Below are 26,897 nucleotides of genomic sequence, written 5' to 3' on the forward strand. Positions count from 1 at the left end.
GTCATGGACAGAGGCGGACAGTGCTAGATAGTGGCTGTCTGTGCTGAACAGTGGCGGACAGTGCTGGATAGTGGCGGTCTGTGCTGAACAGTGGCGGACAGTGCTGGATAGTGGCGGACTGTGCGGAACAGTGGCGGACAGTCATGGACAGTGGCGGACAGTGCTGGATAGTGGCGGACAGTCATGGACAGTGGCGGACAGTGCTGAACAGTGGCGGACAGTGCTGAACAGTGGCGGACAGTGCTGAACAGTGGCGGACAGTGCTGAACAGTGGCGGACAGTGCTGAACAGTGGCGGACAGTGCTGGACAGTGGCGGACAGTGCTGAACAGTGCTGGATAGTGGCGGACAGTGCTGAACAGTGGCGGACAGTGCTGGATAGTGGCGGACAGTGCTGGATAGTGGCGGACAGTGCTGGATAGTGGCGGACAGTGCTGGATAGTGGCGGACAGTGCTGGATAGTGGCGGACAGTGCTGGATAGTGGCGGACAGTGCTGGATCGTGGCGGACAGTGCTGGATCGTGGCGGACAGTGCTGGATCGTGGCGGACAGTGTTGGATAGTGGCGGACAGTGCTGGATAGTGGCGGACAGTCATGGACAGTGGCGGACAGCGGCGGACAGTGCTGAACAGTGGCGGACTGTGCTGAACAGTGGCGGACAGTGCTGAACAGTGGCGGACAGTCATGGACAGTGGCGGACAGTGCTGGATAGTGGCGGACAGTGCTGAACAGTGGCGGACAGTGCTGGACAGTGGCGGACAGTGCTGGACAGTGGCGGACAGTTCTGGATAGTGGCGGACAGTGCTGGATAGTGGCGGACAGTCATGGACAGTGGCGGACAGTGCTGGATAGTGGCGGACAGTGCTGGATAGTGGCGGACAGTGCTGGATAGTGGCGGACAGTGCTGGATAGTGGCGGACAGTCATGGACAGTGGCGGACAGTGCTGGATAGTGGCAGACAGTGCTGAACAGTGGCGGACAGTGCTGAACAGTGGCGGACAGTGCTGAACAGTGGCGGACAGTGCTGAACAGTGGCGGACAGTGCTGGACAGTGGCGGACAGTGCTGGACAGTGGCGGACAGTGCTGGACAGTGGCGGACAGTGCTGGATAGTGGCGGACAGTGCTGGATAGTGGCGGACAGTGCTGGATAGTGGCGGACAGTGCTGGATAGTGGCGGACAGTGCTGGATAGTGGCGGACAGTGCTGGATAGTGGCGGACAGTGCTGGATAGTGGCGGACAGTGCTGGATAGTGGCGGACAGTGCTGGGCAGTGGTGGATAGTGCTGGATAGTGGTGGGCAGTGGTGGATAGTGGTGGGCAGTGGTGGATAGTGGTGGATTGTGTTGGGCAGTGGTGGATAGTGTTGGGCAGTGGTGGATAGTGTTGGGCAGTGGTGGATAGTGGTGGGCAGTGGTGGATAGTGGTGGATTGTGTTGGGCAGTGGTGGATAGTGTTGGGCAGTGGTGGATAGTGGTAGGCAGTGGCGGATAGTGGTGGATAATGCTGGATAGTGGTGGGCAGTGGTGGATTGTGTTGGGCAGTGGTGGATAATGCTGGATAGTGGTGGGCAGTGGTGGATAGTGGTGGACAGTGCTGGGCAGTGGTGGAAAGTATTGGGCAGTGGTGGACAGTGGTGGATAGTGGTGGATAGCACTGGGCAATGGTGGATAGTGGTAGGCAGTGGTGGATAGTGGTGGATAGCGCTGGGCAGTGGTGGATAGTGGTAGGCAGTGGTGGATAGTGGTGGATAGCGCTGGGCAGTGGTGGATAGTGGTAGGCAGTGGTGGATAGCGCTGGACAGTGGTGGATAGTGGTAGGCAGTGGTGGATTGTGTTGGGCAGTGGTGGATAGCGCTGGGCAGTGGTGGATAGTGCTGCGAAGTGGCGGACAGTGCTGGATAGTGGCGGACAGTCATGGACAGTGGCGGACAGTGCTGGATAGTGGCGGACAGTCATGGACAGTGCTAGATAGTGGCGGACAGTGCTGGACAGTGGCGGACAGTGGCGGACAGTGCTGAACAGTGGCGGACAGTGCTGGACAGTGGCGGACAGTGCTGAACAGTGCTGGATAGTGGCGGACAGTGCTGAACAGTGGCGGAGAGTGCTGGATAGTGGCGGACAGTGCTGGATAGTGGCGGACAGTGCTGGATAGTGGCGGACAGTGCTGGATAGTGGCGGACAGTCATGGACAGTGGCGGACAGCCGCGGACTGTGCTGAACAGTGGCGGACAGTGCTGAACAGTGGCGGACAGTGCTGAACAGTGGCGGACAGTGCTGGATAGTGGCGGACAGTGCTGGATAGTGGCGGACAGTCATGGACAGTGGTGGACAGCGGCGGACAGTGCTGAACAGTGGCGGACAGTGCTGGACAGTGGCGGACAGTGCTGAACAGTGCTGGATAGTGGCGGACAGTGCTGAACAGTGGCGGACAGTGCTGGATAGTGGCGGACAGTGCTGGATAGTGGCGGACAGTGCTGGATAGTGGCGGACAGTGCTGGATAGTGGCGGACAGTGCTGGATCGTGGCGGACAGTGCTGGATCGTGGCGGACAGTGTTGGATAGTGGCGGACAGTGTTGGATAGTGGCGGACAGTGCTGGATAGTGGCGGACAGTCATGGACAGTGGCGGACAGCGGCGGACTGTGCTGAACAGTGGCGGACTGTGCTGAACAGTGGCGGACAGTGCTGAACAGTGGCGGACAATCATGGACAGTGGCGGACAGTGCTGGATAGTGGCGGACAGTGCTGAACAGTGGCGGACAGTGCTGGACAGTGGCGGACAGTGCTGGACAGTGGCGGACAGTGCTGGATAGTGGCGGACAGTCATGGACAGAGGCGGACAGTGCTAGATAGTGGCTGTCTGTGCTGAACAGTGGCGGACAGTGCTGGATAGTGGCGGTCTGTGCTGAACAGTGGCGGACAGTGCTGGATAGTGGCGGACTGTGCGGAACAGTGGCGGACAGTCATGGACAGTGGCGGACAGTGCTGGATAGTGGCGGACAGTCATGGACAGTGGCGGACAGTGCTGGATAGTGGCGGACAGTGCTGGATAGTGGATGACAGTGCTGGATAGTGGCGGACAGTCATGGACAGTGGCGGACAGTGCTGGATAGTGGCAGACAGTGCTGAACAGTGGCGGACAGTGCTGGATAGTGGCGGACAGTGCTGAACAGTGGCGGACAGTGCTGAACAGTGGCGGACAGTGCTGGACAGTGGCGGACAGTGCTGGGCAGTGGTGGATAGTGGTAGGCATTGGTGGATAGTGGTGGATAGCGCTGGGCAGTGGTGGATAGTGGTAGGCAGTGGTGGATAGCGCTGGACAGTGGTGGATAGTGGTAGGCAGTGGTGGATTGTGTTGGGCAGTGGTGGATAGCGCTGGGCAGTGGTGGATAGTGCTGGGAAGTGGCGGACAGTGCTGGATAGTGGCGGACAGTCATGGACAGTGGCGGACAGTGCTGGATAGTGGCGGACAGTCATGGACAGTGCTGGATAGTGGCGGACAGTGCTGGATAGTGGCGGACAGTGCTGGACAGTGGCGGACAGTGCTGAACAGTGGCGGACAGTGCTGAACAGTGGCGGACAGTGCTGAACAGTGGCGGACAGTGCTGAACAGTGGCGGACAGTGCTGAACAGTGGAGGACAGTGCTGGACAGTGGCGGACAGTGCTGAACAGTGGCGGACAGTGCTGGACAGTGGCGGACAGTGCTGAACAGTGCTGGACAGTGGCAGACAGTGCTGAACAGTGGCGGACAGTGCTGGACAGTGGCGGACAGTGCTGGATAGTGGCGGACAGTGCTGGATAGTGGCGGACAGTGCTGAACAGTGCTGGACAGTGGCGGACAGTGCTGAACAGTGGCGGACAGTGCTGGACAGTGGCGGACAGTGCTGGACAGTGGCGGACAGTGCTGGATAGTGGCGGACAGTGCTGGATAGTGGCGGACAGTGCTGGATAGTGGCGGACAGTGCTGGATAGTGGCGGACAGTCATGGACAGTGGCGGACATGTGCTGAACAGTGGCGGACAGTGCTGGATAGTGGCGGACAGTGCTGGACAGTGGCGGACAGTGCTGGATAGTGGCGGTCTGTGCTGAACAGTGGCGGACAGTGCTGGATAGTGGCGGACTGTGCGGAACAGTGGCGGACAGTCATGGACAGTGGCGGACAGTGCTGGATAGTGGCGGACAGTCATGGACAGTGGCGGACAGTGCTGGATAGTGGCGGACAGTGCTGGATAGTGGCGGACAGTGCTGGATAGTGGCGGACAGTCATGGACAGTGGCGGACAGTGCTGGATAGTGGCAGACAGTGCTGAACAGTGGCGGACAGTGCTGGATAGTGGCGGACAGTGCTGAACAGTGGCGGACAGTGCTGAACAGTGGCGGACAGTGCTGGACAGTGGCGGACAGTGCTGGGCAGTGGTGGATAGTGGTAGGCATTGGTGGATAGTGGTGGATAGCGCTGGGCAGTGGTGGATAGTGGTAGGCAGTGGTGGATAGCGCTGGACAGTGGTGGATAGTGGTAGGCAGTGGTGGATTGTGTTGGGCAGTGGTGGATAGCGCTGGGCAGTGGTGGATAGTGCTGGGAAGTGGCGGACAGTGCTGGATAGTGGCGGACAGTCATGGACAGTGGCGGACAGTGCTGGATAGTGGCGGACAGTCATGGACAGTGCTGGATAGTGGCGGACAGTGCTGGATAGTGGCGGACAGTGCTGGACAGTGGCGGACAGTGCTGAACAGTGGCGGACAGTGCTGAACAGTGGCGGACAGTGCTGAACAGTGGCGGACAGTGCTGAACAGTGGCGGACAGTGCTGAACAGTGGAGGACAGTGCTGGACAGTGGCGGACAGTGCTGGACAGTGCTGGACAGTGGCGGACAGTGGCGGACAGTGCTGAACAGTGCTGGACAGTGGCAGACAGTGCTGAACAGTGGCGGACAGTGCTGGACAGTGGCGGACAGTGCTGGATAGTGGCGGACAGTGCTGGATAGTGGCGGACAGTGCTGAACAGTGCTGGACAGTGGCGGACAGTGCTGAACAGTGGCGGACAGTGCTGGACAGTGGCGGACAGTGCTGGATAGTGGCGGACAGTGCTGGATAGTGGCGGACAGTGCTGGATAGTGGCGGACAGTGCTGGATAGTGGCGGACAGTCATGGACAGTGGCGGACAGCCGCGGACTGTGCTGAACAGTGGCGGACAGTGCTGGATAGTGGCGGACAGTGCTGGACAGTGGCGGACAGTCATGGACAGTGGCGGACAGCGGCGGACTGTGCTGAACAGTGGCGGACAGTGCTGGATAGTGGCGGACAGTCATGGACAGTGGCGGACAGTGCTGGATAGTGGCGGACAGTGCTGGACAGTGGCGGACAGTGCTGGACAGTGGCGGACAGTGCTGGATAGTGGCGGTCTGTGCTGAACAGTGGCGGACAGTGCTGGATAATGGCAGACAGTGCTGGATAGTGGCGGACAGTCCTGAACAGTGGCGGACAGTCATGGACAGTGGCGGACAGTGCTGGATAGTGGCGGTCTGTGCTGAACAGTGGCGGACAGTGCTGGATAGTGGCGGACAGTCATGGACAGTGGCGGACAGTGCTGGATAGTGGCGGACAGTGCTGAACAGTGGCGGACAGTCATGGACAGTGGCGGACAGTGCTGAACAGTGGCAGACAGTGCTGGATAGTGGCGGACAGTGCTGAACAGTGGCGGACAGTCATGGACAGTGGCGGACAGTGCTGAACAGTGGCGGACAGTGCTGGACAGTGGCGGACAGTGCTGGACAGTGGCGGACAGTGCTGGACAGTGGCGGATAGTGCTGGATAGTGGCGGACAGTGCTGGACAGTGGCGGACAGTGCTGGACAGTGGCGGACAGTGCTGGACAGTGGCGGACAGTGCTGGACAGTGGCGGACAGTGCTGGACAGTGGCGGACAGTGCTGGATAGTGGCGGACAGTGCTGGATAGAGGCGGACAGTGCTGGATAGAGTCGGACAGTGCTGGATAGTGGCGGACAGTGCTGGATAGTGGTGGACAGTGCTGGATAGTGGCGGACAGTGCTGGATAGTGGCGGACAGTGCTGGATAGTGGCGGACAGTGCTGGATAGAGGCGGACAGTGCTGGATAGTGGCGGACAGTGCTGGATAGTGCTAGGCAGTCGTGGATAGTGGCGGACAGTGCTGGATAGTGCTAGGCAGTCGTGGATAGTGCTGGACAGTGGTGGATAGTGGTGGGCAGTGGCGGATAGTGGTGGATAGTGCTGGACATTGCAGGCTGAGGGGATTGGAAGGGAATTGTCATCTGAGGGCAGGTGGGTCACAGACAGGGAAACAGCTAGACGAGCTGTAGGATATGGTCATGCCAGATGGAGGGTTGTGTGTGTGTGTATGTGTGTGTGTATGTGTGCGCACGCACATGTGCCTTCAGAAGTAGGGCAGCAGGTTATCTCTGGGGACTGGTGCTCTACCTTTCCAGTCTTCCTCTTCTCCTCCACTCTTTTCCTCCACTCCTCCCCTGCCCTAAGCATTCACACCTCCTCTGCACAGCTCACCGCAGCCCTGTGTTTTATTTTTAACCTGCGGACATACTTCAATGCTGCCGCACAGTCTCTGTCTCTCTCACTCTTTTACGCCACTCACTAGTCACTACACTTAACAGCAACTGAACTTGCTCTCTCTTCTCCTTTCCTGTCATCTTTGGCTTTACCTGTTTATCAGTGGTGGTCTCTGACTTCTTCCTGTTCTATCCCTCTTCCTCTCCTCTCACAGCCAGTCGGAAACCAAGAGGGAGGGCTCGCCACTGAAGCAGCTTAGCAAGTCGCCCCTCTGCAGTCCGGCTCACCGGTGCTACCAGAGACAGTCTGAGCCCAAGCAGCAGGACAACAACTCGGTGGATTTAGGCTCTGTCCCAGGAACGCCACAGGATGCCCACAAACCAGCGGCTAACGGGGTGCTAGCCCAGATGGACAGAGACAGGGACAGGGAGAGTGGATCCCCCCTGAGGACAGACACTGCCCTGGTGAATGGGGACATGGGGGACAGGAGCACAGAGCAGAGTGGGGATAACTCCCCTACAAACACAGAGACCCATACCGAGACAGAGACCCATACCGAGGCAGAGACCCATACCGAGGCAGAGACCCATACCGAGGCAGAGACCCATACCGAGGCAGAGACCCATACCGAGACAGAGGCCCATACCGAGGCAGAGGCCCATACCGAGGCAGAGACCCATACCGAGGCAGAGACCCATACCGAGGCAGAGACCCATACCGAGGCAGAGACCCATACCGAGGCAGAGACCCATACCGAGACAGAGACCCATACCGAGACAGAGACCCATACCGAGGCAGAGACCCATACCGAGACAGAGACCCATACCGGGGAGGACAGTGAACCTACAGGAGACCCCCAACCAGAACAAAGGAAGGAGGAGGCCATTGTAGAGCAGAAGGTACCGGTAAGTGTCTGTGAGGGGGGGTACACTGAGTGGCCAGAGAGTTCATGTCAGTATAGTGCTGGTGTTTATGCATGTGTTTTCCCTAGCACATTTATCCCCATGTCAGATGTTTCAGGATCTTTGCCCATTAGAGCTATGTGCTGTCTCATTTAACTGACTTCACAGTCTACTGTAACATCACTGCGCCTTTACTACAGTACACACAAGGGTTCTGCGGCTGTCCTCATAGGAGAACCCTTTTTGGTTACAGATAGAACCCGTTTTGGTTCCAGGTAGAACTCTTTTGGGTTCCATGTAGAACCCTCTGTGGAAAGGGTTCTAAATGGAACCCAAAATGGTTCTACCTGGAACCAAAAGGGGTTCTTCAAAGGGTTCCCCTATGGGGACAGACGAAGAACGCTTTTTGGTTCTAGATAGCACCTTTTTTTCTAAGAGTGTAGCCTTTGTCTCTGCAGTGTGTCTGGTTCTTACTGACTGATTCTGCTACTGCTGGGTGTTATTTTCAGGACTGAACTGAACAGATGTCAAATGCTTCAGCGGCTGAAGAGTTGAGTTTACACCACAGTAACCCTGTGTGAGGCCTTGCTGCTGCCTGGCTGAACGCCTCGTGATTATAAATATCTGTCTCTCAGATGAGTGTGTTCACTCAGCAGTGAATGGTAGTGTATGAGACGTGGGCTTTAGCTGAGTTAAAGTGGATCCTATGCTTCATGGCTTATCAGTCTATACTGTATCTCTGTTGGTTACTTGACATGCTAAGCTAGCAGAGAGGGAATAAGACCATGGGTGGTAGAAACGTGGTGTCTTTTTGATAAAAGCAGTACATAACGTGCAGTAGAGCTGGGGGTGTGTTTTGTCAGTTTAAGCAGGACAGTAGACCACTACACCTATAACATATGCACACATGACCGTAAGTCACTTTGGATAAAAGCGTCTGCTACATGGCATTTATTATTATGAGCAAGCTGAGACAGAGAACCCTTGTGAAACATTCAGCTTGCTTGGATATTATTCCAGTAAAGACACTCAAAGTTATACTTGACTAGTAACCAAATTACAGTCAGTCTATTCGTGTGAATTTTTGGTGGAGAGTTCAAGGAAGGACTGCTTTGAGGTAGAATAATTTGTAATACTCTGGGCATCAAATACAGTAAAGGGTTTGAATGTTAATGAACTATTTTGTATATTGTGATAGGGAAGAATAATACATTCAAAGTAATACATATGAGAATAATTAGTTGTACAGAGCACAGAGCAAGACAACATTCCTCTTGAACAATACATGTGGGATACACACAAAGAATCCATCTATATCAATGAATAGAGGAAGTGAGCATTCATTCTCTGTTCAGCCCTAACAATCAGAATCCTGCAGAATCTTGATATCGATTTGTGAATATTTTGTTAAAAAAAATGTTTACCCCTTTTCCTCCCCTATTTCGTGATATTCATTTGGTAGTTATAGTCTTGCCCATTGATGCAACTCCCGTACGGACTGGGGAGAGGCGAAGGTCGAGAGCCATGCGTCTTACGAAACACGACCCTGCCAAGCCACACTGTTTCTTGACACACTGCTCGCTTAACCCGGAAGTCAGCCGCACCAATGTGTCGGAGGAAACACCGTACAGCTGGCGACTGTGTCAGCGTGCATGCTCCCAGCCCGCCACCGGAGTCGCTAGAGCGCGATGGTACAAGGACATCCCGGCTGGCCAAACCCTCCCCTAACCCGGACGACGCTGGGCCAATTGTGCATTGCCTCATGGGTCTCCCAGGCGCGGCCGGCTGCGACACAGCCCGGGATCGAACCCGGATCTGTAGTGACGCCTCAAGCACTGCAGTGCCTTAGGCCACTGCACCCCAGAATCTTGATTTCTTAAGTATGTGGGAGACACTCGTTGGTCTGTGTTTTACATACTGTTCTGTTACAGTAACACAGTGAGAGGTTCCCCTGCACACAAAGCACTCTGACACTGTGAACAGAAGTTCCCTTTGTCCTCATTTCCCCCTTCCAGCCTTTCATTTTCTGTTTTGAGAAGAACCACACACACACACACACACACACACACACACACACACACACACACACTCCGCAATAGCCCAATACACACAGGAACACATACTATAGTATGCCCAAGCAGCACTGCTATTTAAAAGGAATTGTGGAACCCTCAATTAAAAGGAACATAAAATATTGATTGAACTGAAACCCTTTGTTGTCTTAATGTTAACATTGCTGTGTTGAAGCACAAGTTTTTTTTTAAAAGTGATACTGTTGTAGATCTCTCTGGGGAAGTGTGTTTGTGTCCGCTATTACAAAACAGGATCCTCGCGCAGCATGAGGACAATGTGGGAGTGAGCATGACCTTCAGGCTCAGAGTTCAACGCCTCCTTTACTCCCAGTTGTCTAACCTGACTTGAACACAACATATATTATTTGTCAAGGGGCCCTTTTCACCCCCTCTAGCTATAGGAACATGGCCATGTCTATGAAGTGTACATGCAGTATGCATCTCCCCAACTTGTCCCACAGCCAACTGACATACCTCTCTCTTCGGTGTTTCAGGAGACCAACGAACAGAAGCTGCACAAGATTGCCAATGAGCTCCTGAAGACAGAGAGGGCCTACGTCACACGGCTCAACCTTCTGGACCAGGTGAGTGTCCCACTGTCCGTCCAGGGTTCTGTCATTTCAGGGTCCTGTTCAGTAGGTAGAAAACGTTTTGATATTGTGAGAAACAGGGAGGTTTTACCTGAACCTATCACACCGACATTCTGTTGTTGGACATGGTGTGTCCTACTGAACACTGACCCAGGTCTACCTCAGCATGAAAAGAAGGCAGTGTTCATTATTATGATCAATTCAATGTGGTTTACCTCGCCTGGCCATGTTGTGCCACCATGCAGGTGTTCTGTGCCAAGCTGATGGAGGAGGCTCTGAAGGGCACGTTCCCTGTGGACGTGGTGAAGAACATCTTCTCCAACATCTCCTCCATCAACACCTTCCACAGCCAGTTCCTGCTGCCTGACCTGGAGAAACGCATGGGAGAATGGTAAGCTCCTCATGACTGACTGGCCACGCAGTTATAGACTCCGAACACAGACCCATTCAAGTGCCTGAGCTCACAGATTTCACCCCTGAGAATGCATGAAAATACGATACAAAATAATATTGCTAAGATGAGTAACAATTCAGCCTCTGTGACTCATTCAGATTCACTCAGACACAGATGTAATAAAGGGAAGTTGTGGTTTTGAAATGATGGTCTGTCCATTGAAAAATCATGTTTGAGTCATCCTCCACTTGGAGTTTCAGGGTTAGGGGATGGTTACCTTGAGGTCCCTATCTAACGGTCACCCCTCCCTACAGGGAGTCCACCCCTCGCTTGGGGGACATCCTGCAGAAGCTCACGCCCTTCCTGAAGATGTACGCAGAATACGTGAAGAACTTTGACAACGCCATGGAGCTGCTGAAACAGTGGACGGACCGCTCTCCACAGTTTAAAGCCATCATCCAGGACATCCAAGTATGAGTGTAGATTCTAAACACAAGGCCTGATTCAAAAGTGCACAGGTCTGCTGTTGTGGATTAACAAATTGTTTGTATAGGAATTATATAAATCCATAGCAATTCTAGGAATTATATGATCTGAGTTTCGGACTACAGCACTGTAATAATTTACCTGTGGATGTACAGATTTCTGCTGCAAGGTCTCATTTGGTTTTCAAGGAGAAAGAAATCTATTGATATCTCACTATTGATTTGTACTATGAATAGTCATCATGGAATGGAACAATTGAATCATTTATGGTTGTGTCAACTGGTCCTGTTTAATGGATATTCCTCTAACAATTTGTGTGGTTTTACTTTTAAGCCTTGAACCCTGAAGTGACAGTGGACTGTTTTATTTTGTGTTTCAGAGTCAGGAGGCATGTGGTTGTTTGACGTTGCAGCACCACATGTTGGAGCCGGTACAGAGAGTTCCCCGTTACGAGATGCTGCTCAAAGACTACCTGAAGAAACTGCCTCAGGACGACGCCGACCACCAAGACGCAGAGAGTGAGGACACTGGAGTGCTTTTACTAGTCATAATCTGTACACTATAGAGCAGGAGTACATGGAATTTCACAGACTTTCTTGTGATGATAATCATGTAATTACTTCACATAAAAAAATACATGTGAAACCTCCAGTGCCAATTACAAACATTTGCCTTACATTGAAAACACACAAAACTGTTGTTTAGTTATAGAACATTTCTATTACACCATTAATTTCATTTTCAATAAGGTCAAAGTTCATCATAAATTCTTTCCATGTTCCTCAGAGTCATTGAACATCATCGCCATGGCAGCCACACACTCCAACAGTGCCATACGAAAATCTGTGAGTATCTGCAGCACACCACTCTTATAATCTGAAATAAAAACAGGACCTGTATTCAAAAAGCTTCTCAGAGTAGGAGTGCTGATCTAGGATCAATTATGCCTCTATGATTTTTACGAATAAGACTATATGGACAAGGGGGACCTGATCCTAGATCAGCATTTCTACTCATATGCTTTTTGGCTAGTGCAAGCACTAACCCAACCAAGATTTTTGAATCCAACTAAAACCCCTTCCCTGGTCAGGAGAATCTGAAGAAGCTGCTGGAGATCTATGAGATGTTAGGGGAGGAGGAGGACATCGTCAATGCCTCCAATGAGTTCATCAAGGAGGGACACATCCTGAAGCTGGCTGCCAGGAACACCTCGGCTATGGAGAGATACCTCTTCCTGGTGAGAAATGCGCACACACATTTCACTTTCTCTGTACTCAACCAAGTCTGGAGCAATATATTAGCAAAACAAGCATTAATCATAGGTGTTTCTTTGTTCCCCTTCAGTTCAACAACATGCTGTTGTACTGCGTGCCCAAGTTCAGCCTTGGAGGGCCCAAGTACACAGTACGCACGCGCATCGGCATCGAAGGCATGAAGGTTCTAGGGACCACCAACGAGGACTACCCCCACACCTTTCAGGTGTCTGGCAAGGAGAGGACCCTGGAGCTGCAGGCCAGGTAAGCTGTTACATCCACCCTTAATACGCCCTATAGAGCCATACATCCAGGTAACTGACAAAATAAAGGAAACACCAGCATAACAAGCATCTTAATAGGGCCACCACAAGCCACCAGAACAGCTTCACTGCACCTTGGTATAGATTCTACAAGTGTCTGGAACTCTATTGGAGGGATGCGACAATTTTTCCACAATAAATTCTATAATTTGGTGATTTGTTGATGGTGGTGGAAAACGCTGTCTCAGGTGCCGCTCCAGAATCTCCCATAAGTGTTCAACTGTGTTGAGATCTGGTGACTGAGACACACACGGTATTTTCAAACCCCTCTTTCAAAGTCACTGATCTCTTCTTCTACCCATGGTAGGCAAAATGATGAGCGACTGGCCGTTTTTATACACGACCCAAGCATGTTCATTGCTTAATTAACTCAGGGACCACACCTGTGTGGAAGCACATGCTTTTAATATACTTTGTATCACTCATTTACTCAAGTTTTATTTTGCTAGTTAGCTGTAGATAACAGGCCTAGTTCTACTCCACCCTATAGCCAAATGTATAAAAAAAAAAAATGACTGCCATGATTCTCAAAAGAACGGTTAACTGTATACTACAGTCCCACACCCTATTGCTAACTATTTCCACCTTGCACAGCCAGAACAGGAGGGCCACCCCTCAGAGCCTGGTTCCTGCCTTGTTAGGGAGTTTTTCCTGCATTGCTTGCTCTCTAGGCTGGATTTCTGTATAAGCATTTTGTAACAACTGCTGTTGTAAAAAGGGCTTTCTAAATACATTTGATTGATTTGATTGACTATAGATAACCACCCAAATTCTTATGATAATTTGACCACAATCTTCTGCTAACCCTATGGGGGTTTAGTGTATGATAAGTACTCTACTACAGCTCATCATAGTCCCGTGTGACTCAGTTGGTAGAGCATGGTGCTTGTGGGTTCGATTCCTATGGGGGACCAGTACAAAAAAGTATGAAAATGAATGCAGTCACAGCTGTAGTTTACTCTGGATAAGAGCGTCTGCTAAATGACGGAAATGTAAATGATACACTACTGTTTAACATTCCATTCAGATATAGGATCTTCATTTGCACCGCAGGAACTGCAAATGAGCTTCCTGATCTACATACATTTCCTGAAAACCCACATAGTTATATTAACAGTATTACACTTTTCATGTAGCCTACTTTTGGCCAGCTAATAGCCTAACCATGTTTTCCATTTTTCAGCTCGGAACAAGACAAGGACAATTGGATAAAGGTACATAATCACGTTCTTACTGATTTACACTTATTTTATTTCCTGTATGTTCAGCAGATTTGGGTGTGTATTGCTGACCATGTTTCTGTCTGTGTATGTGTTTCTGTCTGTGTATGTGTTTGTGTCTGTGTATGTGTTTCTGTTTGTGTATGTGTTTCTGTCTGTGTATGTGTTTCTGTCTGTGTATGTGTTTCTGTCTGTGTTTGTGTCTGTGTATGTATTTCTGTCTGTGTATGTGTTTCTGTCTGTGTTTGTGTCTGTGTTTCTGTCTGTGTATGTGTTTCTGTCTGTGTATGTGTTTCTGTCTGTGTTTGTGTCTGTGTATGTGTTTCTGTCTGTGTATGTGTTTCTGTCTGTGTATGTGTGGCCTGCAGGCTTTTCGGAAGACCATTGAGATCTTCCATCAGAAGAATGAGACGTTCAAGTCAGCCTCCAAAGACGTGTTGGTGAGTGTCATCACAATGAACATGACCTCTGACTCTTCTTGTGCACTGCATGTGTGTCAAAGACCCTCCTGTGTCTGAGCTACGTGTGTCGGTGTGTATTGTTCTCTAGACGGCAGAGCTGGGGAAACGGGCCCCTCGCTGGATACGGGACAACGAGGTGACAATGTGTATGAAGTGTAAAGAGTCCTTCAATGCTCTGACACGACGGAGACACCACTGTCGAGCATGTGGCTATGTGAGTGAAGTGTCCGCTCGACACCATGCCCTCCCTCAAACTCAGCACCCATTATAACATGTTAATACTATTTGTGATGCTCAACCCATTTGACTGTTGGCTGTTTGGCTAGTTTACACTGTGTTGTTCGTTCCGTGTTAGACTGATGTCTTCTGTTCCTGTATCAGGTTGTGTGTTGGAAGTGCTCAGACAACAAGGTGGCCCTGGAGTACGACAGCAACAAGATCAACAAGGTCTGTAAGGACTGCTACTCCATCCTGACTGGAGAGGAGAAGGCCGAGGACAAGAAGAAGGGCATTCTGGAGGTGAGGGACACACACACACCACACACACACACACACACACACACACACACACACACACACACACACACACACACGTCTTGTGTCTAAACAGCAACTCCTCTGTCCCCAGATCGAGGCGGCCCAGTTCTCCGGCAGCAGCATCATGTGTGGCTTCCTGCAGTACTGTGAGAAGAACAAGCCCTGGGGGAAGGTGTGGTGCCTCATCCCAGAGAAGGAGGCGTTGGTTCTCTACCTCTACGGAGCGCCACAGGTCAGTCAAACACCATGTGGACGGCTCATAATAGTGGCCGGAACGGCATCAAATCATGTTGTTTGATGTATTTGATACCATTCCACTCATCACGCTCCAGCCCTTACCACGAGCCCGTCCTCCCCAATTAAGGTGCCACCAACCTCCTGAGATGTGGACATTGTCAATCATAAACATCCACATTCTCTATAACCACATTTGTTATGAATGGGGGCAAGATCTCCTTCACCCTGTGACCTGATTAGCTGAATAGGAGAAACTCCTCTCCCGAGTTCCAATATAAATGATCTCTCTACCTTTGCATCTCCCCCTCCTCTCAGGATGTGAAGGCCCAGTCCACTATCCCTCTGCTGGGTTACTCTGTGGAAGACAGCCCCCGGCCTGCCGACCTTCCAGCCAGCTTCCGTTTGTCACAGTCCAAATCAGTCCACAGCTTCGCGGCCGAGAGCGACGAGCTGAAACAGCGCTGGCTCAAGGTGATCCGGGTGGCCGTGACTGGGGAGGTGCCCGAGTGCCCCCCTCCCAACGATGCCACGGGCACCATGGCCATAGATGACGCCCAGGAGACGAGCTCAGACAGCTGAAGATTGCCAGAGACCTATGTGCATTTATGCACACACCACTCCCATGCTACCCTCATGGACACACAGTGTGGAAACTCAGTGCTAGATAAGCTGCCTTCCCTTACCAATCCACACCTCTCCACCTTCCCTGAGTGAATTCTACCAATCATAAGCGAGGGCATGATTGGACCTCACAGCTCCACCAATAGAGCTGTGCATTCCAATCATCATTAGAGTGGAGCAGGGGACCTCAGGACGGTCTCTGCTTCACTCAGACTGACAGGCACTATTCAGGGCAACCTGCCTGGGGCATCTTGTACACTGAGGGCTTTACTGGGAATGCCTGCAGGCCCAACAGATCTCCTCCAGCTTCATAGACATGAGTCTAATGATGTGAATCAAGAGGACTGGCTGTCTGGACCAGGGTTGGGGTCAATTCCAGAAGTACACTGAAATTCTAATTCGGAATTGGACGAACCCTGGTCGGTACATTGGATCAGCCCTGTGTACCTGTACATATGTGTTACTCAGTTTTCCCTGACAGGAACAAATGCATTTTTCTGTACAGAGAAGCAATGCTCTCCATATGTTTTGATATCTGAGATGTTGATCCTGTACAATGTGTACATCAAAGTATTTGCCGTGTTTATGCTTTTTATTTTTTTTTACTTAGAGACATGGATGAACAGTGTTTCAGACTAAAAGGGTCCTAGGACAGGATCACTAGGAAAGTTATCAGTCCTCACTTTTCCAATCATGTAGTTTCACATCACAGTAGCCAGAAGCCATGTTCTACTGGCACGAATAGAATGAGTTCCTCTAGAGCCTGGGTCAATGTCCCAGAAAGACTTTAGCAATTAGCCAGAATAGCAATCGAGAGGATCACTCTACACTTTAATTGCTGTAAGTAACCCCATAAGCAAACAGGAAATGATGCAGAAGTGCTCACCCATCCAGAACAGGCTTCAATCCAAACAGGCTAAGGGATGGCCTCTCCAGCCAGGCTAGGCATTCTGGGTACTCTGCTGCACTCGTTCTAAGCTGGATCAACCTCCCTCGCCATGGAATCCAAAGGAGTCACAAAGTGACCTCTTAAGCAACCACATCCTGGTCACAGTAATGTGTTGAAAAGTGTACTACTGCTGTGATCATCAGAGGAGCCTTCCTACTCTAATCCTGTATAGTATGAATGAAGACAGACGTATACACATCCATAGGGCAGTATTGAGGATGAGAATGAATGGTTGTACAGCTGTAGTTACCTAGCCCCACAGCCCTTTTGTAGACATGTATATATCGGAATATAGAATATACATACAAAGCATTTATATATGGTGGGGTTTTCTATGTAACTGACCCATAGAGATGACAGACTACCACTGACCCAGATCCTGTCTTTTACATAGGGACATCACCCCTCGAAGCGGCAGAGGTAAACATTATGACCAGGTGGGGAAAGAAATGTAAATGTTTTAAATACTGTATCTAATTTTATTTAAAAAGTAATTTATAAAATATGCACATGATGATTTTAAATAATTAGCACAAAAGTAATATCCCTCAAATTTCCATGTGTTCTGTCCGACTTAGCCGAGCCAGGTAGACTAACAGATTCACTAAGGTTTTTTGTATTGTCCCTCAATGCATACCATAGATAGCGGTCTCTCAATCTCTAGTAAGGTGTCACTCACTCCATCCTGTGATTGCAGAATCCTTTGTGTTGAATGGAAGGGGGTAATGTGCCTATAACCTCTGTTCATAGGTTCTACTGTTCCAATCCTCTATTCATGGTCTGAGTGTGACATGGCCTCACTGCACCTGTCCAATCGCAGTTCTGATACAATGCAGAAGAGCACAACAATCCTGTCTTATGAGATCTGAACGTAAAACCAGATTTTGGACGTTTGTTCACTCTCCCGATTCCCCTCCCCAAGGTTTGAGAATCTACGCACTTTACGGTCTTAATATAAAGTGTACCTTGTAAGAAAATAAAGTAAGTTTAAGTATTATGGAAGTGTGTCACTGGTTGCTTTGTGAACCAATTCTACTTTCACTACTGGGCATGTTGACCTGTTTTGGTTACCTTTCCTGCTTCCTCTGACAATAAGTCACTCAAATGAGTCCTGTTACAAAAGATGAGACAAACCCATCGACCTCAAAGCCAGTACCACTTTTTTTTATCATTCCCCTCTAATCACGGACTGATTTACACCAGGCACACCAGGTGGGTGCAATTAAGTATCAGGGAGAACACAAAAAAAACAGGCTCCAGACCTCGTAGGGTAAGAGTTGAATAGCCCTGCAATGAAACTAATAAATCATTGGAAAATCATTACATTATAGAAAAAAATCCATTATACCAAAAGGTGCATTTTTGTGAAGAAAATAAAACATTTATTGGGCAAGCTACATCAGTCAGACTAACATTGCACAGCGCCTGTCTTCGGAGAGACGGAAGACAGTAGAGGCCAGTAGAATAGACTGGAGTGAATAGGGGAAGTCGAGTCTGGTTTAAATAGAATCCTCAAGATCAGGTGTGTCTGGTTCTGGAATGTCCATATCCTTGGCCTGGTGTACTCTTTAGGTGAACATTGTTCCACAGGTTATAGGTCATGTTGGTTGTATTGGTCGTTGAGTATTTCAGCTCTTGGGCTGGTGGAGCAGGCCTTGTATCCTGCGCACCGGGAGCAGACCTGGCTGTTCAGTCCCTCCACCTCCTGCAGCTTCCTCTGTAGTGCCTGCCCCCATGTCACTCTGCAGCTTCCTCTGTAGAGCCTCCCCAAAGCCTGCCCCCCATGTCACTCTGCAGCTGGAGACACACAGGGGAGAGAGGAGTCAGTCTTACTGAAAACTAACTCACACATATACAACAATTAAACGGTTTGCGACTGAAGCTAACACAAATCCTACCCTTGCAAACTCATCCGTGCAGATTTTCAAAGAACTATCTTTCTCCCCACTGTTAGTGTAATCTAGTCTCTTACCTGCTCCAGGTCTTGCTGGAACAAATGCACACTACTAGAGGGTCCCAAAATGGATGATTCTCCAAGTGTTCTGCGTCTGCCCAGCAATACTGTAGCTCAACTGTACCTTGCTGTAGTGTATCTGGCTCCTCATGTTTCTGAGCGATCTTTAGGTAGTAGAGCAGAGAGCCATGCAGGTGTACGCAGACGCTGGAATCCACCACCAGTACAGAGGATGAAGTCTAGCAGCTTCCTCAGGATCAGGTGCAGAGCAGAGTTGGTGATGGAGGCAGAGCCTGACGACGAACCTCCCTCCAGCCCCCTGCTGCTGCTCTGACAGCACCGATTGGCTGAGGTGGGCTGTGAGGGTAAACACAGCCCTGGCTACGATGGGCATGAGCTCCTCGGCTGCGTCCTCTGACAACACCTGGGGAGAGACAGGAGAACTGTACTGGTTACTCAACCCTAAAAACATTGACTGACTGCATACCTGTCCAAAAACTAACGCTTTTTTTCATTTTCCATTCCAAAAAGTTTTGCTCAGGGCCAGTCCTGGCTGTTCTGCCGGCCTAGGCAAGACAACAGAATAGTCCCAGTAAGCACGGTTCCGCTCTACCACCTGCTGCAGGATGGAGTTCACCTCCTGGGAAGCGCACACACACACACACAAGGGGTGTACTCCATTAGGCGAAACGGTCCGAACGTTGCTGACATGATTGCCAATTTTACATGACAGAATATCATATTTGTTTTACAAAACCCTTTTCTATAACATTTCACCCGTCTGAGGGCATTGACCTCTGCTACTAGGACTCTATGGAGCAACTGTGGAGATAACGACAACATCATCATAAAACTTTACATTGATTCTAGATAAAACGCAGAAGACCACTGACATAGTAGAAAATGCTTGAAAACAAGGTTGAGTTAAATATGCAAACTGGAAGCCAGGCCCACCTTGACGTCGCAGACCGTGTGTCTGTGCTCATTGACGTGCTTGCAGTTGGCAATGACCTGCTCGATTTGAATGCGCTCAAAGAAGTCCAGCTGCAGCAGCTCAGGCATGTCCTGGCTGAAGTGGATGGCATCCAGCATACCGAGGAGCTTCCTGCGCACTGATGATGTGGGACAGGGTATGAGTACATGACAAAACTAAATGGTACGGTACGGTACAATCAGCTAAATGCCACAAGCTCTCAGCTTTTGCAACTGCTAATACAGGGGCTCTGTAGCCCTCAAACTCAACTCTGGACCTTGAAGCCAGTTGCACTGCATTTTTTAATTATTCCCCTCTAAAATCAGGGACTGATCTAGACCTGGGACCCCAGGTGTGTGCAATTAATGATCAGGTAGAAGAGAAAACCAGCAGGCTCCTGACCTCGAAGGGTCAGAGTTGAGTACCCCTGCTCTATTGTCACAGAATGCATATGATTCATACCAGGATCATTACAGACAGAATGACAGAACGCATTATGATTCACAAATAAGTGAAGACTGAAGAACTAGACCTAACCTTTGGAGACGGTGTCAAAGTGCAGGAATCCGCTGACAGATCTGGACTCGTCCTTCATGCCCGCCTCCTCATCAGCTAATCAAAGAAACAAACTAACTGTAAAGGATTTTGCTTTTTGCACATTTGCTCGTTTCCCATTTACATCAATGAATGACATTGCCTACAACTTTCATAGTGTGTGGGTGCAGAGTGAGTGAGTGAGTGAGTGAGTGAGTGAGTGAGTGAGTGAGTGAGTGAGTGAGTGAGTGAGTGAGTGAGTGAGTGAGTAGGTCTTACCTGCGTGCCGAGTGTGAGGCTGGTCGTCCAGCAGAAGGTTGAGGAGGCGCTGGGTGTGTGAGTGCTGGCGGTTGAGTGATGTCACTGAGCTCGATGGCCGTTGTCTTCATAAGCCAGGACATCTGGGACAGGGTGGAGATCTCATCACATGAGAGTGTAGGGGGAGAGACACGGTTTAGAGAGAAGAGTGACACCCGGAGTAGTTTCCTTTCTCTCTGGCAGCTCAGTTAAAAAATACGACTGGGTCTTTGTAGGAGTATAAATGCTCTGGTTGGCATCTGCCATATTTCTCCCACCTATCCTGTGTTTTCAGATCAGTGCAGATGAAGGAGAGAAGACCAGGATAGGAGCACACTGTATTGAGATGACAGTGAAGAGCTCACTTGGTAGAATGAAGGGCAGGTGCTGCAGATGAGAGAACAGGAAGTCTTGGCTGGTCCTCAGGTTGCGCATGGTGGGGCCTGACGTGTCCGAGCACGCACACAGCTGGTAGATCACCTGGTAACAGAGCTCAGCCAGGTGTGGTGCCTGGATGGTGAACACGGGGGACCCAAGCGTCTCTCACTGCCTCTCTGCAGCAGACTCAGGATGGCATGCAGGCAGCTTCGTGGGCACCTCAGCACACCTGACACAGAGAAGATTTCCTTACCATCACACAGCCAAATATCAATTAAAAATTCAGTTTCACAAGGGCAAGTTGATGGAGTCATGAAAGCCACCAAACAGAAGAAAATGAACTGAAACAGGGAGGGACTACCTGAAACTGTCCAAAAACTAACGCTTGTTTTCATTTTCCATTGCAAAATGTTTTGCTCAGGGCCAGTCCTGGCTGTTCTGCTGCCCTAGGTAAGACAATAATAGAATAGTCCCAGTAAGCAAAATTATGTTGAAAAGATGTCTAAAATATGTATTTTCCAGATGTTGAAGTTCAATTTAGGTTCTGAATGAAAAGTGAAGAAACGCCTTTTCGGCCTCCAGTGTGGCACAGCGGTCTAAGGCACTGCATCAGTGTGGCAGCGCCACTACAGCCTGGGGTTCGATCCCAGGCTGTCATTACCAGCCGTGACTATAGTCCCATTTACCATTTTACATTTACCATTTTACATTCCCATAGGGCGGCGCACAATTGGCCCAGCATCGTCCAAGTTAGGGGAGGGTTTGGCCAGTGGGGCTTTACTTGGCTCATCGCGCTCTTGTGACTCCTTGTGGCGGGCCGGACGCCTGCAGGCTGACTTCGGTGGTCAGTTGAATGGTGTTTCCTCTGACACATTGGTGCAACTGGTTTCCGAGTTAAGCGAGCAGATGTTAAGAAGCGCGGTTAGGCGGGTCATGTTTCGGAGGATGCATGACTCGACCTTCGCCCCTCCCGAGCCTGTTGGGGAGTTACAGCGATAAGAAAAGTTAGTAATCACAAAATTGGGGTCGAAAAAGGGGGTAAAAAAACCGAGAAAAAAACCCCGAAAAAAATACCTGTCTTTTCCGATTGTTGAATTCAAGTTCATTTTTCCTGTTCTGAATGAAAGTTTAAATATGTATTTTCCAGACGGTGAAATCAGGTTAATTTTCGGTTCTGAATGAAAGTTGAAAATACTTAACTTATATGTTTGGACCAAATCAAGGCTGGTCCCGACTGGACAAAATCTGAACCAAACATAGACGTCTATGATTGGTTCAGATTTGGCCCGGAGCGGACTAATAACCAACGTCTGTGGACATGGAAATTAAGGCCGGTCTGGACCGCACCACCAGCGTTGGTCCATGCTTACTGATGTGTAACCTAGTGTCACCTAAAGTTACATTTTATGAATGCCCATCTATGTGGTAGGTCTACCATTTGTAAAACACACAAAAAAGACGGCAGGTCCGGACAGGACCAAAAAAAAGACGTCAGCGTCAGTCCGTGCTTACTGGGGTGTAGCCTACCATGTCGTCCCACAATGGAATTTTATGAATGCCCATACATGTGTTAGGCCCACCGTTTGTAAAACAGACCTTTGCAGTCCGGAGTCCTGTGACTAATCAATTTGGTCATTTAAGCTCTGAATATCAGCCAATCAACATTGTCAGGAGTTATCCTGAACCGATTTGCAATGGGAAATAATAAGTATTATATTTTTTGCCATGATCAGATTGTCAATATTTTACAGCTACAAACTTGAAACCGCTAATCATGACAATTTACCCCACGGGGTGAAACTCCTGGACAGCAGTTGTGAGTAGCCTGATGTCCATTCCATATTGTCCATTTTACCTGTCCTGTTTTTAGGATATATTGTTTGTTAACATGTCAGCGCATTTTTTATTTGATTGGGCGCCATTTAGGTTTGGCTATTTGAGCCGAGAAACCTGCATGATGTAAAATATAATACTTCTGATTCCCCTGTTTTTGCTACTGTGAATGCCCTAATGAATACAACCCAGCATGTAAGAGAAGGAGCAGCTGGTGGCGACCTGCAGGTTGGTGGAGGAGATGGGCTTCTTGACCTCGTAGCCCAGCAGGTAGAGGGCCAGGTTGGGGGCCTTTAGCTCCAGGGAAGTGATCAGAAGGTTCCGGATGTGGATCTGGGTCTCGTGGCGGATCCCCGCCTCCTTCTTAGCCAGCTGAAAGTCTGGGGGACAGCGAATGAAAGGAGTGGTGGTGAGTTGGAGTGACTAAATGGGCAGGTTTGAGTCAGTGACTAAATGGGCAGATTGGACATCCACACTCAGTTAAGATAGACATGGTTGATGTTGATAATGAGAGTGTGACTTACCGTCTCCTTTCTCCAAGCCCTCCCCAGCCCCCTCGCTGTCCAGACACTCCACAAAGCCAGCCATTAGCCTGTCACTCACAGCCTGGTCATGTGTGAAGTCTCCCACCAGCCGGTTGTGGATGTTGGGGTAGCGGGCGATGCGTCAGAGGATCTTAGCGCTCTGGAAGGCCGCCTCCGGATTGGAGCTGTTGTGATACAGGTACCTGCCAGGGACAAACACAACCAGGGAATAGGATGTGGAGGTTTAGGAGGTGTATGGCCTGACTTTAAGCTTTGGGCTAAGACAAAAAATTGGGCTATGGGCCTTTTTGGGCTTGAGAGGGAATTTTACTGTAGTGTGTTAAATTGACAGTGACAATGTACTTCAACGCAAGTCAACATTTCGGACTAAGTCCCAGATTTAGCTAAAAGTCTCTTTCTCATGTGTAGTCCCTGGTCAGGTGAGGCCAAGGTGAGTGTTCCAGTACCTGGCAATGTTGACGATGTGGTCTGCCCGGCGGCTCTGGGCACTGACCCCCTGCAGGAGCTGCTCCATGGGGGAGACGATGAGGGAGGCCTGGCTCTCTCAGCAGGTCCATGAACACCACTTCCTTATGCAGGGCCAGGTCCAGCAGACACAGGCAGTGCAGCACTGCAGACTCCAACTGCTTCTTACCTGCAAGTCAAACAGGAATAGAAACAAGAGGGATGAGAGGATGTAAAGAAATGTAATCTTGAGATACCGGAAATGTGAGCCATCCAATTACCCGACCTAAGAAGATACTAGAAATTTGATCAACTCTCAACTCAAATCCAACTCTGGTGAAATGCTCCCCTCCTCACACAATGCTAACAGCGAAGCAAACAGGGCACAAACAAGATTTCGGAACAAAAGACACCACTGCAGACAGGGCAGTTAACTATAGCAGGTGTGTGTGTGTACTGACCAGGGAAGGGGGCGTAGGTGACGCACACCCTCCTCCAGCAGGCTGAGGCAGAGAGTCAGGATGGGCGAGTCGTTGAGCAGGTGGAACATGAGGCTGTGGCCGGGGGGCTTATGGGCCGGTACCTGCTCCCCTTGCAGCTCTTCCGTCTCCTGGATAAAGTCAGACCGCTGGGGCTCGTAGTCCTGCAGTAGCTTGTGGAACACCTCCAGAACAGCATCTTCTACCTCCCATTGGTAAAGGCCAGGGGTGGTGGAGAGGGAACGGAAGAGAGGGGGTGGGGAGTGAGACAAAACTGAAATAGGCAGTCGTAGCTAAACACATTACTATGGCATCAGAGCAAGTGCTGACATGGGTTGTAGTGAGTTTCACTAGCTAAGTGTGATCAACAACAGAAACCAGTCTTATCCAGTTCCAATCTAATATCAGCAAATAAGGACTTCAACTATGGAGCGAGACCCTCATACTTTCTCAGCAGCACGACGATAGGCTCTGGTGGGGAAGGGAAGGAAAACGGCGTCACGCAGGAAGGTCAGGTAGGGCTGGAATCCTGGCGCACAGAGCCCCGCCCCCAGGTTGACGGGCAGGACGCTCTCGGCCAATGTGCTGATGAGCTGGCAGAAGGCTCTGGTCAGAAGATATTCCTCGCAGCTCGATTCAATCTCATTCAGCTCCACCTGAGTGGCAAGGAGAGGATTACATACAGATACAGGTGTACAAGCACAGAACGTACGCGACATCCCAAACACACACACCGTATGCAGGAAAAATCTCACCTCAATCCCAGCAGCTTGTTCTGTCCTGGGGCACGCACTGTCTGAAGAATCTGGAACAAATAACAACATGAGCTTCGGCACACAGTAAGAGTCTGATATGTCAGACAGGGTTCTGACCGGAGCCCACCAACACTTAAGCAGAACCATCTATACTTATGTGTCACAGCCTTTGATGGTTTAAAACAATCTCTCTGACCTACCTGAGTGTACTCCAGTGACTGCCAGAGGGACGCAGCAATCTCCGGGGACTTCCCAAAGGCAGCAAGGCACATTAGGAGCTCCCCCTTGAGGACATGCTGCACACTGCACTGTAGCAGCCCCAGCATCACCACAGCAGGGGTCCACTGGGGGTGCTCACACAAGGCCAGGCGGCCTTTCTCACTCTGAAACACACACACACACACACACACACACACACACACACACACACACACACACACACACACACACACACACACAGTGTCAAATGAGAAACATCAGATCACCTTGGCAAATGCAGATCCATCACTGCTTTTGACTGTGTGAACCCATTTTTGTTTTAAAAACATGCTTTATGTGCTCATTGTCAGTCCAGACCAGTCTTCCGCAAAACCGATTCCTACCCAGGTGATGGAACAGAGCAGCTGCAGGAAAGAGGTCAGGCCGTTCAGCTCCCTCTGTGTGATGCCCCTTATTGGCGGGATGTGGTAGTGCGTGACATCTGTTTTCGGCAGGTCTCAGCGCAGGTTCTCATGGTACAGCATGAGGGAGTGGAAGAAGTGCTCCAAGAACACTGGGCTGCTTGTCACCTGCATGTTCTCTCCTAAGCAAACAACACACAAAGACTGTCAGCGATTGGATCTGATAATTATAGCATTTAAGGAAGTCCAATGTATTATCTGATGTCCTTAAATCAGTGAATGAATGCTGCATTTATCTTTAGCTAGAGAACAAGAGAGGACCTTGTACCGAGCCCTGGAGAACACCATTAGTGAGAACATGAGAAAATTCCTTTGTATATTTACAGATTCCTACAGGGTCTTGCTGGTGAGAGTATGTATAGTCACCGTGTGAGGACCCGTTGGTCTTCAGCAGGCTGACGTAGTAGCGGGCACACTGGCGGCCGTTGGCCAGGCCCTTCAGCATGTGTAGGTATGGGATGTACAGGGTGGGGGCCAGCAGGTCCCCCATCTGATGCACAAACTTAGACAGCACCACCTGTGGCACAGCACACAAGCGGTTACAAAATGTCCTATTGGAGGATAAATTAAGTATCATGTTAGAGCTGGGCGATAGAGACAAAAATCTATATTGCACTAAATTGATAGCAATAAATCTGGGGGAGCGCTAGAGCTGGGCGAGCGATATGGACAAAGGGGCATATCGTGATGAATGTAACTATTCTGTTTGATAAATACAATGATTTAAAAAAAAATTCACTTTACATTAGCGGCAGGCTCTAGACAATTTTCCAGTGTCAAGTAAGACAACTGAGATGGTAGCCTATGCTTAAAGTCAGCTATTTCATCTAACATATCCAGGGAATGCATGATTGATATTTTGATGTGCAACCTGTCAAAATAGGATCCAGTATTATCAGCTTTATTTTTGGCTCTTCAGAGAATTTGCCCACATCTTTGTGCATATTGGCCTATAGTGGGGTTTACGTTAGCCGGTAATAGCAGACTTTTGTCAGATACAAAAATAGAAAAGACGATAAATAAAATTGCCCGCCTGCCAATTGTCCGGTAGAATAAAAAAATCCCATTGTGAAATAATGCTTTTTAGCCTATTCATTGATGGAAATACATATGACTGGTCATGACAGCCTGACAGAGAGATCATCATAATATTTTTTTTACAAAAGGATAGATTTGGAGTTAGATAAAAACTTTGACTTTTCGGCAGGTACATATGCAGGATGCTACCCTGCACAGCATGGCCTTAGCTCCAGATCAAAACTCCAAACCTACAACCTAATTTTGACCAAAATTAACCGGAGAGATTACTGCTTTCAAGGTTTCCTTTTTCCAGGCTATACGGAGGATGCTCTAGCAAACAAACAGCAGAGACCTGAGGACACCATTCCAACCTGGAACTGAGTGAGTAGTGTTTGGTCTGATGCTATTGTGAACGCCAAGAA

General features: G+C 49.8%; 1 protein-coding gene and 1 pseudogene across 7 annotated transcripts in view; one reads left to right on the forward strand and one right to left on the reverse strand.

Moving 5' to 3' along the window:
* The window catches only part of LOC106561377 (FYVE, RhoGEF and PH domain-containing protein 4), a 108,445-nt gene extending 90,865 nt beyond the window's left edge, over positions 1-17,580 (forward strand). For 4 of the 6 annotated variants that reach the window (XM_014125258.3, XM_014125259.3, XM_045688333.2 and 1 more), the window contains exons 4-17: positions 6,753-7,443; positions 10,007-10,096; positions 10,348-10,493; positions 10,811-10,967; positions 11,362-11,500; positions 11,769-11,827; positions 12,073-12,219; positions 12,327-12,499; positions 13,742-13,772; positions 14,147-14,218; positions 14,328-14,453; positions 14,621-14,758; positions 14,868-15,008; positions 15,329-17,580. In XM_014125258.3, coding sequence (XP_013980733.3) covers positions 6,753-7,443; positions 10,007-10,096; positions 10,348-10,493; positions 10,811-10,967; positions 11,362-11,500; positions 11,769-11,827; positions 12,073-12,219; positions 12,327-12,499; positions 13,742-13,772; positions 14,147-14,218; positions 14,328-14,453; positions 14,621-14,758; positions 14,868-15,008; positions 15,329-15,592 — 2,374 coding nt within the window. In that variant the 3' untranslated portion in view covers positions 15,593-17,580. The remainder of the gene's footprint in view (positions 1-6,752; positions 7,444-10,006; positions 10,097-10,347; positions 10,494-10,810; positions 10,968-11,361; positions 11,501-11,768; positions 11,828-12,072; positions 12,220-12,326; positions 12,500-13,741; positions 13,773-14,146; positions 14,219-14,327; positions 14,454-14,620; positions 14,759-14,867; positions 15,009-15,328) is intronic. The other 2 variants (XR_006757071.2, XM_045688334.2) reach the window with 2 other exon arrangements.
* Positions 17,581-17,665: 85 nt separating this feature from the next.
* LOC106561437 (nuclear pore complex protein Nup205-like) lies at positions 17,666-26,399 on the reverse strand (annotated as a pseudogene). Its single transcript, XR_014378956.1, has 16 exons — positions 26,388-26,399; positions 25,822-25,972; positions 25,378-25,577; positions 24,976-25,158; positions 24,776-24,825; positions 24,469-24,676; positions 24,003-24,234; positions 23,544-23,731; positions 23,077-23,279; positions 22,775-22,932; positions 20,715-20,967; positions 20,324-20,479; positions 20,048-20,122; positions 19,492-19,649; positions 18,662-18,961; positions 17,666-18,380 (listed from the first exon to the last, which is right to left on the reverse strand). The product of XR_014378956.1 is annotated as a nuclear pore complex protein Nup205-like (transcript).
* Between the last annotated feature and the right edge of the window lie 498 nt (positions 26,400-26,897).

The sequence above is a fragment of the Salmo salar genome, chromosome 10 (assembly GCF_965601325.2).
Source record: "Salmo salar chromosome 10, fSalSal1, whole genome shotgun sequence".
Taxonomy (NCBI): Eukaryota; Metazoa; Chordata; class Actinopteri; order Salmoniformes; family Salmonidae; genus Salmo; species Salmo salar.